General features: G+C 39.6%; 1 protein-coding gene and 1 pseudogene across 5 annotated transcripts in view; both read left to right on the top strand.

Annotated features, from left to right (window-relative positions):
* Nucleotides 1–20,166, top strand: part of Gpatch8 (G-patch domain containing 8) — a 71,150-nt gene that overhangs the window by 18,748 nt on the left and 32,236 nt on the right. For 3 of the 5 annotated variants that reach the window (XM_036194900.1, XM_036194899.1, XM_036194902.1), the window contains 2 exons: nucleotides 1,944–1,961; nucleotides 4,860–4,932. Coding sequence is in view for 1 of the 5 variants with exons in the window: in XM_036194898.1 (XP_036050791.1) it covers nucleotides 4,860–4,932 (73 nt within the window). In the remaining 4 variants the exon portion in view is untranslated. The remainder of the gene's footprint in view (nucleotides 1–1,943; nucleotides 1,962–4,859; nucleotides 4,933–20,166) is intronic. The other 2 variants (XM_036194898.1, XM_036194901.1) reach the window with 1 other exon arrangement.
* On the top strand, nucleotides 19,190–19,710 carry LOC118588528 (annotated as a pseudogene).

Here is a 20,166-nt window from a genome sequence, read left to right as displayed (position 1 = left end):
TGACTGTCCTGGAACTGATGTCAGGCTGGCCTTGAACTCAGAGATCCACCTGCCTCTGTCCCCGAGTCCTGGAATTAAAGGGGTGAGCCACCATGCCTGGCTTTCTCTTTTTTTTTTTTTTTTTTTTTTTTGTTTTGTTTTGTTTTGTTTGTTTGGTTTTGGTTTTGTTTTTTAGACAGGATTTCTCTGTGTAGCCTTGGCTATCCTAGAACTAGCTCTGTAGCCCAAGCTGGCCTCAAACTCGGAGATCTGCCTGCCTCTGCCTCCCGAGTGCTGGGATTAAAGGTGGCGCTGCACCTCCGGCTCTTAATGTTTTAAGTCTACCTCATACTGTAGTCCTGGAACTCACTGAGTAGACTAGGTTGGTTTTTGTCTCTCAAGTGCTGGAATCGCAGATGTGTGCCACTATCTGGCCTTAGGTATTTTATTTTTATTACTTAAAAAACATTTTTGTAATTATTTCAGTGACAAAATAGTAAAGAGCTGCTGATTTTCCAAGTAGTTAACAATTTTAGAATTATATTTATTGCTCATTTCCTATATTCTGTCACTGTTACCTGTTGAAAGTTCAGTGTTTTTATGTCAATCTACCATTATAGCCGTGAGACTCCATCATGAGAAAACCATAGAATCACAGTCCTAAATAAAAGATATTACTTGTTTTCTGCAGGGTAGTAATTGAGCCACTTGTTTATTGATGGTGAAATTTCTATAGTTCAGAGATGGACAAGTCTTATTTTTTAATAAAAGCGTTTTTGTTGTGTTTTCCTTGTGTCTGTCATTCTCAAGTCCCCTGGGGCTTTTAGTTTTTTTTCTTTCTTCAATTTGTCTTTTACTTTATTTTGTTTTATTGAGACAGGGTCTCCTTATGTAGCCTTCGCTGTCCTTGGACCAGGACATGTCCTGTAGACCAGGCTATACTTGAACTGGGTGCTTTTGCTTCCTAAGTGCTGAGAGAGAATAAGTGTGTGCTACCACACCTGGCCTTAATTCTCTTCTCTCTTTTTAAATTTATTCAGTGGGCTGGAGAAGTGACTAAGTGGTTAAGAGTGAGGATTGTTCTTGCAGAGGACCCAGTTTGATTCTCCACACCCACATCAGGGAAGCTCTTAGCTGCCTGTTCCCTCCAGCTCCTGGGTATCTGACCCCTCTGACCCACTCAGGAACATGCAGATAAGCGTGCACGTGCGCACATTCATGCACACACCAAAAAAAAAAGTATTCTTTGACAATTTCTTACAGGTGTAAAATGTTTCATCATAGCCACCACCACTTGCTTTTTTTTTTTTTTCCTTACTTTTTGGTAGGAGATTGTACTGAATACTTCCGAGCCACACAGCAGCTTTTCTTCCAAAAGCAAAAGCAGGTAGTTTGAAATGATAGCAGGTAGTTTGAAATGATAGGAGAGGCCCAGATTTTCTTTATTAGTTATTCATTTACTTGAGGCTGGTGAGGAGGCATGTCTATAGCTTTGTTGCCTATTTTATTCAGAAGGCCTCAGTGGCATGTTCAATAGTTTATAGCCTTGAACATTCCATTCTCTGCTCCTACCCAGAAAAGTTGAGAAAAGTATAGTTAGAGCAGTTTAACATTAGGTTTTAGAAGAGTAATACCACTACTATTCCATACAGTAGCTTTCCTCAGAGGTGACAGCCAGCCTCTTGAGTGGTGTTGTCAAAGTGCTAATGTGTATGACCTAAACTTTTCTTTTTCTCCCTTTAACATTGGCTTTTCCTTTCACTGTGTCAGTCACAACACGCTGCTCTTGAATCTCTCAGCTGCTCTTGACTCGTGATTTTAATTATGCTTTCAGTCTCCTTTAATAAATACATTACTTGCAAGCAGTGAATTGAAAACAATACAAAAAAAGATAAAAAATAAAGCGACCATTAGTGATCGGACAGTTTCTTACTTTGTGTTACATTTAACTGTTCTTTTGACAGCCCAGTTTTTAAAGCCAGGTTCGTATGGAAATGCTTTCACTCCACTTGCACTGCTTTTGGAAATAGCATACTGCTTCATCTGTCTGTTTATTTTAGTGCATTCATAATATAACCCAGTCAGCATAATGTCTCATCTCACGTGGCCAGAGAGTGAAGAAGAAATATAACACCAAATCGACACACGGGGGAGGGGCAACAATTTTTGTCAGCATTATTAAGAAATGAATCTTTATGCCAGATACAGTTATAGCATTAGTGCAGCCAGAGAGTGAACAGGGAAGGACTGAAATGTGTAGTTATCTCGTGGTTTTGAGATAAGAACTCACTATTTAGTCATGGCTGTCATTGGACTCAAGGTGATCTCCTGCCTTAGATTCCTTGTTGCTAGAATTATGAGGAGTGTGCCACCACCTCAAGCTCAGCTACACACTCTAAGAATCATTTATCTGTTCTCCTCATTTCTAGAGGTACACTCATACATAGATACATTTTTTGATAGTAGGAAAATGAGATTTTTTTTTGCTGTGCTCTGCTTTCATATAATTTTGTTTTATTTTTTTAATTAAAAAATTTTGAAGTAGCATGGCTCAAACCTGGGCCTCACACTGCTGGGCAAGTATTATACTTGCACTAAATCCCTAGGCCTTTTGTGTTGTTTTGTCTCTTTTAGCCCAGGTTAGATTCAGATTTGTTATGTAGCCAAGGGTGACCTTGAACTGCTGATCTACTTCCGTTCTGCCTCTACCTCCCTGTCTTAGACTTGCTATATAATCCCTGGGATTATAGATGATTCAGTGTGATTGGCCCCCCCCCTTTTTTTTTTAAATAATGAAGCTATTTATAAATAGTTAGGCATATTCAGTATTGGGTGAGATAATGCTTTTCTTAGCAGTGTAGGAGAGAAGAACAGAAACAGTGTTCAGTGAAGTTTTGTGATATTTAATAATGTGAGCATCACTTGGGATTGCACACAGCCTTGTGTTTCCTAATTCTTTCAATTTTTAGCAAAAATAATTTCTAGTGACCTTTTAATATACCATATATGTGGGGGGTATACCATATATCACTATAGTCCCTTTTGTTTTAAAGACAGCATTTTATTGTTTTCTCTACCTTTTGTTTTTTTCAAAACACCTTGGAGCCCCATAAAATTAGGTACTCCAGGCATGGTGGTGTACTGGGAAGGCTGAGGCAGGAGCATCACAAGTTCCAGGCTAGCCTAGTAGGCTGCCTAGTGAGACCTGTCTAGAAAAAGTAAAACCACAAAAGAAGTATCTTGGGGCCACCAACCATTCAGTTGGTGGAGTGTTTGCCTAGTGTGAAGCTTTAGGCTCAGTCTTTCGAGCATTATGTAAAGCAGGTATGGTGGTGCATATCTGTAATCTCAGCTCTAGGGAAGTAGAGGCAGGAAGATCAGATGTTTAAGGTCATCCTTGGGTACATAGCAAGTCTAAGACAGGCCTAAGCTGATGAGATCCTGCTGAGAAAGTCTGTTTTCTCACTTCCACCAGTAAAATAGCTACCATTCAGCTGCATGTTGTCCTAAACTTGTGGAAGGAAATTGTTAAACAAGCTGGGCTGTGGTGGCTCACACCTTTAATCCCAGCACTTGGGAGGTAGAGGCAGGAGGATCTCTGTGAGTTCGAGGCCAGTGAGCCAGGGCTACACAGAGAAACCTTGTCACCCAAAACCGAAGGGAGCAAAAAAAGAAAAGAAAAAGAAAAGCAAGTAGATAATTTATGAGTCTTTATTAATTGATTTCAGATATAATAAATTTAATTCCAGATGACAATCTTAGATTACTTTTATAAATTACTTGAAATATATATATTGAAGATTTTTTGGTTCATTTTAATGTGTGTGGTGCTGGGGATTGGACTCGGCCTGGTGCATGTTAGGCCAGCTGTTCTTCCTCTCAGCCCTTAGCTTTTTCTGGATTGGTAGCATGTTTTTTCTGGTGTTCAGTAGTTCTTTAGCTCGGTCTTGTTACTTCACAGTAGTTTTAAAATAGAGTATTAAACAGAGGGCTATGGAAGTTCTAATTTCTTGACTCTCCACACAGTAGCTGACATTTAATTGTTGTTTCTAGTATCTTTCTTATTACTTATATTGAAATACCGTTTCCAGATGAGACATTATGTATGTTGACCCCACATGCACTAATGGTTCTTTACTGTTGACTTATTGCTAGGCCTGTTTCATTCTAACATCTTAGCATTTTTGTTAGACTACACGTTGAAATGCATCACTCAGTCTGTGCTTGAGCTCATTTTATTTTTTGTTTATTCAATTTAACTTCTTGTTTTTACTAACCTCAATGTTTTCAGTTTAATATTGGCTGCATGCTGGTTATATTTATATGTTATAGATATTAAAGCCAATCAAGCCTAGCCTGGATTTGGTGGTTGTCTCCATTTCTCGTGCTGGGGTAGCCTTACACTTACAACTTACTTTATCATAAAAGCCTGACACATAAACAAAATAACTAAACACAATGCAGATTTTCTTTTCTTTTCTTTTAAAAAAAATCTTAAAGTGGTGCTGTCTAGGTGGTGGATATGATTGTATAAATACCTTGATTTTATGCTTTTTAATGTTAGTTTTAAAATTTCATAAGTGGATTCTCCCCCTTTTTCCTTTCCCCCTTTCTTGTTTTAAAGTGTTAATGTACAGAAGTTGCCCAGCACACTATCAGAAAGGACCCTTTTCCCATATGTTCTTTCCATATAAAATACTAGCCAGCATTTCTTTTACATTAATGTCCCTTTTACTGGGCACATTTACCCTTTTATTAGCACCTTTTTTGCATGCATATATGTAGAATTATCTCTTGTCATCACCTATTTTAATGTCACTAGGAAGGGAAGAATATATTATTGGAATATTTTTGGTTTGTCTCTCTGTTCTGTCTGTCAGGATAATATTGGACATCGCTTACTCCAGAAACATGGGTGGAAGCTGGGCCAGGGATTGGGAAAATCTCTTCAGGGTAAGTTTTTTAAATTTACCAAAATGAATGAAACAATGTTTGTGAAACAAATCTTGTTCCCAGATATATTTGTTGTCCTTTTAAACAGGATTTCCACTTTTCCCATCTTCTCCCCTGCTAGAATAGTCTGTTTTTCCTACAACCGTATCTTAAGTCATGATATAGCCTCCATATTTGCCCATAGTTGGTGAGAATCAGTTGTTGTGTCATTAAAACATATTGGGCCATCCATAGTATGGACGTTTGCATTCTGTGTGTGTGGAAGTGATAACGGTGCTGGAAGGACAGCTGTCACTCAGAGTAGTCTCTCTATGCTTTCCAGTGGTGATTTATGTGCCCACTGAGCGTGAGGATCCTTCAGCAGCAGGTTTAACTGTGTCCTTCTGAGCTCTCTCTGAAGCCAGTGGTTCTCCTGTGGCTCTTTTGCTTTGTGATCAGAGTGGATGTAATGGTAGAGAGGAAATTTAACCTGCATGAAATGTAAAACAAAGAAGACAGTTTCCTAGGACTGTCCAGGCAGAGGCCGTTTCTCACATTTAGAGCAAGCTCTGGAAAATACATGATTTAAAGTTTCTATTGTACTTTTCTTTTAAACTATACCAGTCATTGGATAAAACCCAAAATACTAACGTGTCTGCCTCTGAACTCTTGCTGGTGGAAAGCAACCAACCGAGTTTACAGTTTGGTTCTTGCTGGTTTGAAGCTATTGATGGTTGCAGATGTGATGTGAATGCTGTCTCAGGGATGAAGGGGACTGCTTCTGACCATGAAGGGCCTCATAGAAAGGGAGGCTTAAAGGTAATTGGGCCAATTAGAGTTTTTTGAATTTTGGAAATGGCTCTTCACGTGAATGCTGAAGTCTAATCAGTGTGTTAAGATGAACAAGAGAACAGGGAGTGCTAGAATCTTCCATTTAGTAAAACTTGCTTTTGCCAGGCACCTGTGGTAGTGCACAATAATAATTCTAGCACTTGGGAGGTGGAGGCAGGAATTTGAGGTCAGCTTGGGCTACCTGGTGAGACTGTCTCAAAAACTAAACCAAAACACTTCTAACAAACAACTATTGGTTTGTTTGTGTTATGGATTAAACTGGAGGCTTCAGGCATGCTGGGCAACCATTCTACCAATGAGCTGCATCCCTAGCCCTGCTTTTAAAATTCTTATTTTTATTCCTTTTTTTTTTTTTTTTTGAGACAAGGTTTTTCTGTGTAGTCCTGGCTGTCCTGAAACTTGCTCTGTAGACTAGGCTAACCTCAAACTCAGAGATCCACCTACCTCTGCCTCCTGAGTGCTGGGATTAAAGGTATGTACTTCTACTACTACCCTGCAATCTCAGTGTTTAAAAAAGAACTCTGTTGAACTTTGATTTTCTTTAAATTATTACTTTCTTGAAAAGAAGGTCTTTGGGGTCTGAGTTTTGTTTTTTGTTTATTTTGTTTTGTTGAAATAGATATTACTCAGGGTAGCCTCAAAACTCCGTGGTTCTCTTGCCTCAGATCCCCAGTTATTGGGAGTATAGATGTACAGTACCATACCCAGTGTGGTCTTTGAGAAAAATGAATTAAGTTTTATTGGTGCTATAGCTCCAGCTCCAAGGTAACATGCACGTAGTGAACCCACGGTAACTCATAAATACCTTTACTTAAAAAGTACAAGGGAAGCTGGGCGGTGGTGGCGCACGCCTTTAATCCCAGCACTCGGGAGGCAGAGGCAGGTGGATCTCTGTGAGTTCGAGGCAAGCCTGGGCTACAGAGTGAGTTCCAGGAAAGGCACAAAGCTACACAGAGAAACCCTGTCTCAAAAAACAAAAACAAAAACAAAAACAAAAAAAAGTACAAGGGAAGCCGGGCGGTGGTGGCGCACGTCTTTAATCCCAGCACTCCAGGAGGCAGAGCCAGGTGGATGGATTTCTCTGAGTTCAGGCCAGCCTGGGCTACCAAGTGAGTTCCATCCAGGAAAGGTGCAAAGCTACACAGAGAAACCCTGTCTCAAAAAAAAAAAAAAAAAAAAAAGTACAAGGGAAATTTAGAGCTTATTTGCAGTTTAGTTTAGTTCTGTTGTATTTTCTTGAGAGAGGCCTGAAACTTGCTCTGTAGACCAGGTGAACTTGATTTTTGTACTGATCCTCCCGCCTCTGTCTCTTGAATTCTAAGATTACAGCTTTTATGTGTTCCTTGTTTGTTTTCTTATTGGGTTGGGGTGAGGATGGACCAGGGCCTCCTTTTAGTCCAGGCTGGCCCTGAACTATATGACTCCACAGCCTCAGCCTGTTAAATGTAGGAATTACATTTAAATCATATGACTAATTTATCTATAATAACATCTTTCTCCTTCTTTCCCCTTCTTTGCTTTGTGTTCTGAATATCCATCCCAGGACTTTGTATATCCTGTGTCTGTGCACTGCTGTAGAGCTACACCCAAGGCTTTTCTGTTTTAACTTTCTGCTTTTGTTGGTTTGTTCTTTTGAATCAGGCTCATGTAGCCATGGCCTCTGTCTCTGACTGCTTGGGTGGCTTTACTTAGCTATTTTAAGGGTGTAGTTTAGTAGTGTTAAGTATATTTACATTGTTGACTTTTAAAAAATAGCTAGTGAAAAATCGCTTAAAGATTAAGGGTCAAAACCAGGCAGTAGTGGCACATGCCTTTAATCCCAGCGCTTGGGAATTAGAGGCAGGCGGATCTCTATGAGGCCAGCCTGGTCTACAGAATTTCAGGACAGCCAGAGCTGTTACACAGAGAGACCTTGTCTCAAAAAAAAACAAAACAAATTAAGAGTTAAGTTAGTTTTATAAATAGCTTTATTTCGGGGTTGGGGATTTAGCTCAGTGGTAGCCTGCTTGCCTAGCAAGCACAAGGCCCTGGGTTCGGTCCTCTGCCCCTAAATAAACAAACAAACAAACAAATAAATAAATAGCTTTATTTCTTATTATCAGATTCAACATTATGCAGGTATTATGCTGGATTTTGTCATGTAACTTATTCCAATTAACACATGATTTGACCTAGAATAGACCATAGTAATGGTACTTTTAGGTAATTTGTAACATTTTTTTCACTGTTCTAAGTGTTTGCTATGATTAATTATAGAAGAAAGCCCTGTTACTTTAATAAAAATGATAATGCCTTCTTGGTACCATAATTTCACTGTAGATAATTCTAGGCTCACATGTTATTGTAAATTCTATAGCTTTATTTGTCAACTTTCTTTCTTATTTGAAATTAGGACTCTTAACATATTGAACATATTCACTAAATTTTAAACATGATCTCTTCAGGCTTTTTTTTTTTTTTCTTTTTTTGGCCAAAAGTTGAAATGTTATTTCAGTTTATGAAAGGCTTTTACAGGTGACGCCATATTCCTTGGGGCTCAGTGTAGGTAGTGGACACTGGATAGGCTAAGGATAGGGCATGCTGACTCTAAAATAAAGTTCTCTGTGCCAAGATATCAAATTGTACTTTGTAAACTTGATATTCGCTTTTGTATTTGAGTTTTCCTTTTGATCATTATAATATTGTAAATGCTTATTAAAAATCCTCATTGTATATGGCAGATAATAATTATTACTGTTAAAATAAAGACTGTAGTGGATAGCCATCCCAGCATTGGCCTGGAAGTTCCCACCCCCATTGAGGCTTCAGTAATGGTCACGCCCACAAGGTAGGGCAGAGGAGAAAGCGGAAGACCCAAGATAGAGAGGAGGTCTCTCTCTCTTTGTTCTGGGACGCTGGACACAGGAGGTAGACTGAGCAGAGTTCTGCAGAGAACACAGCCAGACTGCGCCATACCTTTGCCCAACCCTACAACCTATCCCTTCATTTGTAAGTTACCCCACAAAATAAACCTCCCTTTTAACTACGTGAAGTGGCCTTAATAATTTCACCAATATCTGGCGCCCAATGTGAGACACGAACCCACGACCCTGAGATTAAGAGTCTTAACAAAAATGGGTTAATTTAAGATAAAAGAAGTAGTTAACAAGAAGCATGCCATGGCCATACAATTTGTAAGCAATGTAAGTTTCTGTGTGCTTACTTGGTTGGGTCTGAGTGACTGTGGGACTGGCAGGTAAGAGAGATTTGTCCTGACTGGGCCAGGCAGGAAAACTCTAACTACAAAAGACCTGCAGAAAAGTAATGTTGATAAAATATCTGTCATCTGAAGGAGAGAGCCCAGCCAGTGGGAACATTTTGTACCATTATGTATCATAGAATAAGAGGATATAATTAATTCAGAACAAAACAATGACTTAGGGTTGTATTTTGTGACCGTTAGACTGGCTGCATTTCTGAAAATAATTTTATAACACTTTGTGGCTTTGAAATTGAATTATTATTTTGCTGTGAGATGTTTTCCTTAGGTTTGACTCAGAAGTGGTGCCTAAACCTCCTTTTTACATTGTCTAGTTATGTGTTGGTTTGGCTGTTTTGTTTTGATTGTAAACTAAAAGTTTCAGTCTTGGAAATATGAATGGAGTCTGATACTATTTCAGAACTCATCCTGTTTAGAAAGATAAAACAGTAGAATTAGACAGCTAGCATATTTACTGAGCTACTAGGATATTATTTTTGGCTCTGCATGGTGGCCCGTGTCTATAATCTCAGAACTCAGGAATCTGAATCTGAAGCTGGTAAATTACCTTGAGTTCATAATGAGACTCATAATGATGTCTCAAAGGACATTGTTTCTGCCTTTTAAGCTTATTTTCCAACATCCCCCCACCCCTCCCCCCCAAAAAAAAAACTTGTTCCTTTTAACTGCTTGAGACCTTTGAAGGTTTCTTTAGGCCAAGGACCATACTGTGCCTTAAATTTTTTGACTTTCTGTTTTAGGTAATTTTTTATTATTATTTTAAATTTATTATTACTTATTTTATGTGTTAAGTGTTTTGCCTGCATGCATGTCAGTGCACCACATGCATGCATGGTGCGCACAGAGACCAGAAGAGGGCATTGGATCCTCTGAGACAGGAGTTACAGATGGTTGTGAGCTCAGCTGTGGGAAATTGAAGCTGTGTCTTTTGGAAGAGCAGCCAGTGCTCTTAACTGCTGAGTGATCTCTCTAGACCCTTATTTTTTTTCTAAGATTTACTTTTATTTATGTGCATATATATGTCTATGTGATTGTTTGGTGGTACATGTATGCCACAGTATACATGTGAAGGTCAGAGGACAACTTTTGGGAAGCAATTCTCTTCTTCTATGTGGGTTTTGAAAACTGAACTCCCAGGAAAGGCTCCGAAGCCACACAGAGAAACCGTCTCGGAAAAAAAAAAGAAAGAAAGAAAGAAAAATGAACTCAGGTCATCAGGCTTAGTGGCCAGTGCTTTTACCCACTAAGCCATGCATGTCACTGGGCCTTTTTTTCTTTTTTTTAAGATGTATTTATTTATCATGTATGCAGTGTTCTGTTTGTATGTATGTCTGCACACCAGAAGAGGGCACCAGATCTCATTGTAGATGGTTGCTAACCACCAAGTGGTTGCTGGGAATTGAACTCAGGACCGAAGTCAGTACTCTTAACCTCTGAGCCATCTCCTCCGGCCCATCACTGGGCCTTTTTGAAGGGTTGCAGAGGGAAGGGTTTCTTTACTAACTCACACCAATCCTCCTGGTTCAGCCAGCCAAGTTCTGTGTTGGAATTGCAGGAGGTAGTTAGCTACTATACCTGGCATTGTACACTCCTTTCTTGAACAAAATCAAGAATGTGATTGTCCTGAATATTGCTTTGGTCTTCTTGAAAATAAGGATTTTCGGTTACTTTTGTATAAAAGTACTTTATTTGGGTAGGGAGCAGTGTTGTGTTCTGTTATGTTTGGTTTTGTGGTTGGATCTTGCCCTGTAGCTCAGACTGGCTTCAGACTTGGCAATTGTCCTGTCCTTGCTTCCTGAGTGCTGGTATTACAAGCACACATTAATGCTCCTGCCTGGATCCATCTTTAGAGATGTTAAATGTTTTAAAAAGTACATTTATCTGTTACAGTGTGTGTGGGGTACACATGCATATGGAGGTCAGAGGACAAGTTGTGGGAGTTGGTTTTCTCTATCATGTGGATCACAGGGATCAGACTCAGTGTCAGGCTTGGCTTGGGCCTTTACCCACAGGGCCATCTTACTAGACTTTTTTTTTTTTAAAGATTTATTTATTTATTATGTATACAGTGTTCTGTCTGCACGTATCCCTGCAGGCCAGAAGAGAGTACCAGATCTCATTACAGATGGTTGTGAGCCACCATGTGGGTGCTGGGAATTGAACTCAGGACCTTTGGAAGAACAAACAGTGCTCTTAACCTCTGAGCCATCTCTCCAGCCTGACTGTTTTTTTTTTCTTTTACTTATGTATGTATTTTATGAGTGCTTTATCTGCATGTATGCCTGCATGCCAGAAGAGAGCATCAGACCCCATTATAGATGGTTGTGAGCCACCATATGGTTGCTGGGAATTGAACTCAGAACCTCTGGAAGAGCAGCCAGTGCTCTAAACCACTGAGCCATCTTGCCAGCCCTAGACTTTTTTTTTTTTTTTAAATTACATTTGTTTATTGCACTGTGTGTGCCTGTATGCGTGTGTGTTAGGGCACAGCTTGCTAGAGTAGGTTCTCTCCTTCCACTATATGGATCCCAGAGATCAAACTCAGGTCACCAGGCTAGTGGCATCACTGAACCATCTCTAGCTCCATATTTATATGTTTTAACTGAATTAGAGGTAATCCATTTCAGGTCTGTTATAAACATACCTGGGTTACATTCATCTTCCTACTCTGTTTTCAGTATAGGACACTGGCATCTAACAGGCATTGTATATATTAGATACTACTAGACTCTAGTGTCTGTGCTTTAATCTTCTGTGTGTTTAGCTTTGTTTTCTCTTAAAGTCTCACTTTATAGACAAGGCTAGCCTGGAATTCACTGTGTAGTGTACTGACCTGAAACCTGGGGTAGTCTTCCTGCCTCAGCCTCCCAAAGTACTGGAATTACAGATGAGAACCAGCATGCCTGGCTTGTTTAGAGCTTTACCAGCCCCAAAATTACTGTTTTTAAGTCAGGAATGGTGGTGCATGCCTTAGTTGCAGCACTGGGAGGGAAGTGTTGGAATAGCATGGTTCCTGAAACCTTGTCAAAGGTAACATTGTCCACAGTTTAGGTATTAAACAGAGACATTCTACATTCTGTGGTAACACATGGCTATCCTCTGTATTTGTGTTTGTGAAGGAGACTCTGAAGAGGTTGTAGATTGCTTTTTTGTGCATCTTTTTAAAGTTGAAACACTTGTGCTGACATGCATGAACATACACATAATTTTTAATTTATTTTGGCAGTGTTGGTGGTTGAATGCAGATCTTCATGCTAGCTAGTTAAAAATTCTAAATTAATTAATAGTGAGATTGGATCTTACTGTGTTGCCCAGGCTGGTCTCGAACTCCTGGGTTCAAATGATCCTCCTTCCTTAGCCTCCTGGATAGTTAGCAATACTGGCACAGGCACTAGGGAACTTTTTTCCTTTTTTTTTTTTTAAGCTGAGGATCGATCGAACCCAGGGCTTTGGGCTTGATAGGCAAAATCCCCAACCCTTCCCTATGCTTTTATCTGTGACATGTTACACAGTACTCTGCCACTGCCACTAAGCTGCATCCCCAGTTTCACTAACTTCTTAAGAAAAACTTACACTTTTGTCAGTTTTTTCTTTCTTAATTTGTGTATGTACATGTGTGTGCACATATGTGCATATTCAGTTTTGTGCGTGTCGCGCGTGAAGGTAAGGGAACAACTTTCTGGAATTAGTTCTTTGCTTCCTTCTTTTTAAGGCAGGGTCTCTTTTGCCCTAGCTGTCCTGGAACTCACTATCCACCAGGCTGGCCTCAAACTCAAAGAGATCTGCTTGCCTCTGCTAGGATTATAAGGACAAATGCTGTGATTAAAGATGGGTGCCATCACACCTGGGTCCTTCCACTTCTTTGTTGTTGTTTGAATCATTTATTTTTAATTCATGGGAATTTGTGTTTGTCTGCATGTGTGTCTGCATGAAGGTGTCGGGTCCCCTGGAACTAGAGTTAAAGCCAGTTATGAGCTGTGATGTGGGTGCTGGGAATTGAACCCGGGTCCTCTGGAAGAGCAGCCAGTGCTCTTAACCGTTGAGCCATCTCTACAGCTCCCCCCTTCCCCTTTTTTGAGACAAGGTCTCATGGAGTCTGGTCTCAAACTCATTATGTAGCCAAGGATGGTGAATTCCTGATAATCCTCCTACATCCAAAGTGCTGAGATTATGGGTTTTATAGGTGCTAGGGACTAAATGAACCCAGGAATTCTTATATGCTAGACTAGCACTTCACCAATTCTACAGGTCCCTAGTCCTATTGATCAGTTTTCTTTACATATTCTTGTGACAGATAGTTTTTTTATGTTTGTTTTTTTTTTTAAGTGGCATATTTGTAAAAGAACAGTATTTTTCCCTGTAAAGTTTTGGAAAATGGAAGTAATATTAAGTACGTATTATAGGCCAAATACTGATCTAGGATCTAAATGTTTCTCATTGTCCTGTTTAATAAAATATATAGCTAGTATTTTTGGCAGGGGGTGGGGGTGGTGGTGGTAAGTTGAGACAGTGTCTCTTATAGCTAAGGCTGGCCTTGAACTCCTGATCTTTCTGGGCCAGCCTCTTGAATGCTGGGATCCTAGGTAAGCATCATGCTTGGCTCATTTATTTGTTTTGAGATAAGGTTTCACAGTGTAGCCTGTGCTGGCCTCCAGCTCTCAGTGATCTTCCTGCCCTGTCTTCCTAGTGCTGGCATTATAGATAAGAGTGACCAGGCCAAGTTAAGTATCCTCATTTTATAAATGGAAACAGTTTTAGAACAGTCCCACAGCTGCTGAGTGTCTGCCGTTTAAGTATAAGCATGACTTTAAGTCCACTTTATACTTAACCTTTTCCTTCAGAAAAGCTGGCACTGAAACTAGGGATGGAATGGGGGGTCAGGAAACAGCTCCTCTGAATCACAAGCAAGGTGCGGATTGTCAGGAAGCTTGTGCCTAGTGTGGGGTGTTTGTGACCCAAGCTTCTGGAAGTGAGAGTCAAGATTCCCAGTATGAGGTCTCTAGTTTGAGACCAGTGTTGTCGCCATACTTTAGTTTACACAGGGCTCATATAGTTTAGGAAGCACCACTTCTGCTCCCTGATGACTAAGTAGGTCTGTTTTAGTACATTGGTCAAAGACAAGCCTAATCTTAGTAGTTTCTGAGTCACATTTAGTAAGGTTCAGGTTCTGAGAGCCTTTAACTTTTTTTAAATCAAAGTCTTGCTATATAGTCCATGCTGGCTTTGAACTTGTAACCTTTTGCCATAGCCTTCAGAGTGCTAAGATTATAGTTGTAAACCAACACATCTGGCCATCTTTAATCTTCTTAGTAGAAATTAGTTAATACAGATAATGTACTTAATTTATAAAATTAGATTAAAAAGATATATCCCAGAAAGTAAATAAAAATTAGAATTCAGTCTTGAGTAAGAGGTCAATTTTTTGTTGTTGTTTTGTGTGTGTGTGCAGGGCTTTTTTGTTGTTGTTTGTTTTTTAGATTTATTTTTAGAGACAAGAAAGCTAGCTGAGTGATGAAGAGCACTTGTTGCTCTTGTGGAGGACCTGAATTTACTTTCCAGCATCTCCATGGTGGTAAAAAACCATCAGTAACTCCACTTCAAGGAGTCTAATGCCTTTGACCTTCATGCACTAGGCACACATGTGATGCACATGCATATTCAGGTAAAACACTGGCACATACAAAATAAAGAAATCTTAAAACAAATTTAAAAGATTTACTTTTATTTTTGTTTATATGTGTGTTTGTTTCTTTCTTTTTTTTTTTTTTTTTCCTCTTGGTTTTTTTGAGACACAGTTTCTCTGTGTGGTTTTGGTGGCTGTCCTGGATCTCACTCTATAGACCAGGCTGGCCTTGAACTCACAGAGATCCACGTGGCTCTGCCTCCTGAGTGCTGGGATTAAAGACATGCACCGCCACCACCCTGCCTATATGTGTGTTTCTTTGAGACTATATGTCACATGTGTGGGGCTCCCAGTAAAAGCCAGAAGAGGGTGTTGGATTCCTTGGAGCCAGAATTATAGGCTCCAGTCCTCTGGAAGAATAGTGTGCACTTTTAACCACTAAACCATCTTTCCAGCCCCAAGAGGTCTAAATTTTAGAGCTAAAAGGAAGGTGAGGGGAGATTATAGTGATAGCTCAGCAGCTAAAGCATATGTTGCCCATGCAAACGTCCAGGGCTCAGTTCACAGCACCCAATGACCATCTGTTACTCCAGTTCCAGGGACACAGCGCCCTCTTCTGACTTGTGTAGACACCAGCCATGTACATGGTACACATGTACATTCAGGCAAAACACTCATACACATACAGACTTAAGAATATATAAATTTAAAAAAGAAAGGGTCCATCCTAGTGGCACACACCTTTAATCCCAGCACTTGGGAGACAGAGGCAGGTGGATCACTGTGAATTCCAGGACAGCCAGAACTACATAGTCAGACCTTGTCTCAAAAAACAACAGCAAAAAATAGTAATAAAATTAAGAAAGAATGGGATTGGAGAAGAATAGGAAGGAGTGGTGAACTGTAGAGAAAAAGAATATAATGGAAAAGATTGGTTTTTGTTATAGAGAGCATCATATTTAAAGTATACATCTTGGGGCTAGGGGGACTCATCAGTTAACAGAATACATATACTGCTCTTACAGAAGACTGGTTTTGGATCCCAGAGCGTTTTTATTGATTAGTTTAATTTTTAGAAAAATCTTGGATGATAATGGTGGTGGTGTGTGTGTGTGTGTGTGTGTGTGTGTGTGTGTGTGTGTGTGTTTTATGTATCTTGTATTGGGCTTGTGTGTGGAGGTCAGAGATAGTTTGACTCTGTATATGCCAGGCTAGCTAGCCTGTAGTTGTCATACAATCCTCATGTCTCTTGAGATAAAATTTCCATTTTTCAGATCATAAAATTTTCTCTCTCTCTCTCTTTCTCTCTTTTTTTTTTTTTTTTTTTTTTTGAGATAAGGTTTTCCTATGGCTCAGTGTTAACCATGCTGGCCCTGAACTGGGAGTCTTCTGCCTCCACTGCCTGGGTGCTCATTTCACAGTCATGCACCACCATACTTGATGGGAAGTTCCCATTCCACACAGTTTGTCCAAGATCCTTTAGCAAATAAGTAGTAGAATGGTGCTAAAACGTGCATGTTTTCTATTTTAGCAGAATCTTTATAAGTACCTTCCGCGTGTGTGTGTGTGTGTGTGTGTGTGTGTGTGTGTGTGTGTGTGTAGAATCTGTGCCTTTATCAATGTGCTGTATGATATGCCTAAACAGTTTACTGGATCCTTCAATTTTAATAGAATTATAATGTAAGACAATTGTCTACCTTGCTCTCCAACAATTTGGAAATGGCTCTGAATATGATATATTTTCTTGAAGTGATCATATATAGTCTTCATACTTAATATAAATTCACTAGAAACTAGAAGGTAAATTAGGTAGTAAAATCTTTTCATAGACTTTTTTTATTTTGGTTTTTTGAGACAAGGTTTCTCTGTGTAACAGAGCCCTTTTTGAAAGTTAGTTCTCTATCTACCATGTAGGTGTTCCTGGAGATCACATTCAGGTTGTCAGATTTGTGGCAAGTACCTTTACCTGGTCTGGCTGTGTAGACAGGTGGGCCTCAAATTTGAGCTGTTTTTCTGCCTTATCTTTTGAGTGTTGAGATTATAGGTGTGAGCCACTGTGCCTAGTTTCCTCCTTGATTTTTGTTTTTTCTTACGTTTTATTTTCTGTGAAATTTTTAGTGTTCTACCATGTATATTCTTTATTGTGTATTTTGTTTGCCCTTCTTAAACTATGCGTTTCTAAAGACTAGTAGTTAATTATTCTGCATATTATTTGTTATTACTTTTTGTGGTTTTTATTATATGTATATTTACTGACAGAATACCCCAGAACTACACTAATTCTTCAAGAAAGATCAGGGGGCTAGTGAAATGTCTCAGTAGGTAAATGTGTTTGCTGTCAAGCCTAACTGAATTTGATATCCGTGGACCCACATAGTGGAAGGAGAGAACTGACTCCTGCAAGTTGTCCTCTGACCTCTGACCTCCACATGCACACCACGACATTCACCACCGCCGCCGCCACCACCACCACCACCACCACCACCACCACCACCAAATAAATAAATACATGTAGATTGGAGGGGGAAATAGGAGGATGAGTTACGAGCTGGACAGATGGGGGTGGTCCTGTAATCCTAGTACTTCAGAGGCTGGGGCAGGAGGTTTATAAGCTGGCTTGGGCTATATAACAAAACCTGGGGGTGGAGAATAAAACTATAAGTTATAACCCATGCCTACTTAGGACTAATGGGGAAACATAACAAATCTGAGTATTATAATGGTAATACTAGAGAATTGAACAATTTAACTTAGAATTTTGTTGTTTGAATGTTAGATGGTCTTATAATAAAAAACCCAGAGTCAGAGATATCAAGATGAAAGCTGAAAAAGCCGAGAAGCAGAACAGCCAGCCATTAGTTCTTACCTCTACAAAATCCTCAGGCTAAAGGAGTGAGTTCCTATTTCCTCAAGCCTTATATACCTTTCTCTGCCCAGACATCACTTCCTGGGATTAAAGATGTATGCCACCATTGCCAGGCTCTGTTTCCATTGTGGCCTTGAACTCACAGACATCCAGACAGATCTCTGCCTCCCCAGTGATAGGATTAAGGCTGTGTGCTGCCACTGCCTGACGGCTATGTCTAATCTAGGGGCTGGCTCTGTCCTCTGATCCTCATGCAAGTTTATTTAGGATACACAATATATCACCACATTTCCCCTTTTCTGTCTAAAGTAATAAAAGAAGGTTATAACTAATATAAGAAAAACTATATACAATGTATACAACCAGGAGTTGCATTAATAATGTCTAGTCTATAAACATCTGACAAATTCAGAGAAAATACTCCACTATCTAGTTTTGTGCATCCAAAGTGTTGCACCCAACTCATTTTCTATCCTAACTTGTATACCCAACTGAAAACTATCTTTTGATGTCTTTCAAACTTATACACTTATCTTTAGGGAGTTTCTTTTCTGAATTTGTTAACAAGGAAAATTGTAACATTTAACTGTCTAATCTTCAACTCCCTCAGAGACCTGAGAAGGAAATAATATTACCTAAGTAAGCAGGAAGTACAAACAAGTTACTTCCGAAAAATGTGAGAAATGACAGAAACAGCTGGCTGCCTGGACAGTTACCCAAGATTTCTCCGCAATATTGGGCCATCCATCTTTGGCCTACAGGCCTAACATATCTGACAGACTTATCTGTGAAGTAAGATTTTGTGAAGGGCCTTCCTACCTTGTCTGAAAGGTTCAGCAAGCCTTTCTTTTGTGTTCTGCTTGTCCATTTTGGACAGCATACTGTCAGCAGTCGAGGTAAGGGCAATTTCTTGCCCAGTGGCTGACTTGCCACAATGAAAGTAAACTCCATATGGAGTTTCTTCGATGCAGATCATCTTCTCTAAAGTATACTGGAGCTGCCTGGAGCAGGCATGTCTCATTATCATTTAAAAAAAAAAAAAAAGAATCTGGGCTGGAGAGATGGCTCAGAGGTTAAGAGCACAGCTTGTTCTTCCAAAGGTCCTGAGTTCAATTCCCAGCAGCCACATGGTGGCTCACAACCATCTGTAATGAGAACTTGTGCCCTCTTCTGGCCTGCAGGGACACATGCAGACAGAACACTGTATACATAATAAATAAATGTTTTGTTTTTTTTTTTAAAGAATATGTTATTAAAATGTCTTAAATGCCATATTCTGTAGATCTCTGAAGTGTTTGATGATGTCCTGTTTATCTAAAATATATTTGTTTGACCTTGAAAACATACCGGGTTGGGGATTTAGCTCAGTGGTAGAGCGCTTGCATAAGAAGCGCAAGGCCCTTGGTTCGATCCTCAGCACAAAAAAAAAAAAAGAAGGAGGGGGAGGAGAAAACATACCTAATATGGCTACACGTTTGATTGTGATAGGTGAATAGTAACTTGCATTTCTTTATATCCTAATTAGTTGGTAATAATAGCTTTCAAGGACTAGCAATTTGTATTACATTGTTAAATGAACTGTATAGGTACAATACCTTGAAGAAGATTAGAAATATATGTACAGTATTTTCTAACAAAGTCTTAACTTTGTATCAATATACATAATTTGTATACAATATACAAAAATCCAATCCAATGTGAAATACTTAAACTAGTAGTTGCAGGGCCTACCACGGGTCCTTCCAAGGGTGACATTCAGCTGGTGGTTTGAGGAGACGGACCTTCTATCCTAGATTATGGCCAAGTTCATCCGTAACTTTGTGGAGAAGGCCCTGGGGCTAATAAACTCTGCCCTGACTAACTCGAAGCCTAGATTGGCTACATTTTGCTGTACGCCAAGGTTGAGCTGGTTCCCCCAGCCCCGCTGAGCTCCCTGCAACTATTCAGAGTGAGAAAAAAATAATTCAAAGTGCTAAAACTGGTAGCTTTAAACACCTTACAGTCAAGGAAGCTATACTGAATGGTTTGGTGGCCACTGAGGTGTGGGTGTGGTTTTTATATCAGAGAGATCTAGGCAAACATGGCATTGTTGGGTATGATATTTGAAGACTGATCTTTAACATCTGATTTTATTTGAGTTCCTATTTGAATGTTCTTGGACCACATATAATGAGACTGCTCTCAATAAAATATTAGCTGTCGGGGGAAAAAAAAACTAGTAGTTGCTTTCTAAAAGTAGATTCAATAACCTTCCTTTTTATCTTATCATCTCTAGAGTTGAGGTAATAATAAACTGCAATCTAGACAATCAATTAGATAATCAATCCCAGGGCTTTGTGTGTGCTAGGCAAGTGCTCTTCCAGCTGAACCATACCCCCAACTTCAGGAAGATTAAAAGAACACCAAGTAAAAAGTATATTTCAGCTGGGTTTGGTGACACATGCTTTTAATCTCAACACTGGGGAGGCAGAATCAGGCAGCTCTCTAAGTTTCAGGACATCTGGGGCTACACAGAAAAACCCTGTGTCAAAACAAAACAAAACAAAACAAAAAAACGAACAAACAAAAAAAGCTTATTTATTTAGTAGCTGTTTTATAAAAAAGCTAAAGGTATAGCCGGGCAGTGGTGGTGCACGCCTGTAATCCCAGCACTCT

The sequence above is a fragment of the Onychomys torridus genome, chromosome 8 (genome assembly GCF_903995425.1).
Source record: "Onychomys torridus chromosome 8, mOncTor1.1, whole genome shotgun sequence".
NCBI classification, from domain to species: Eukaryota; Metazoa; Chordata; class Mammalia; order Rodentia; family Cricetidae; genus Onychomys; species Onychomys torridus.
Note: the sequence above shows the minus strand (reverse complement) of the source record. Positions and strands in the feature narration are given on the sequence as shown.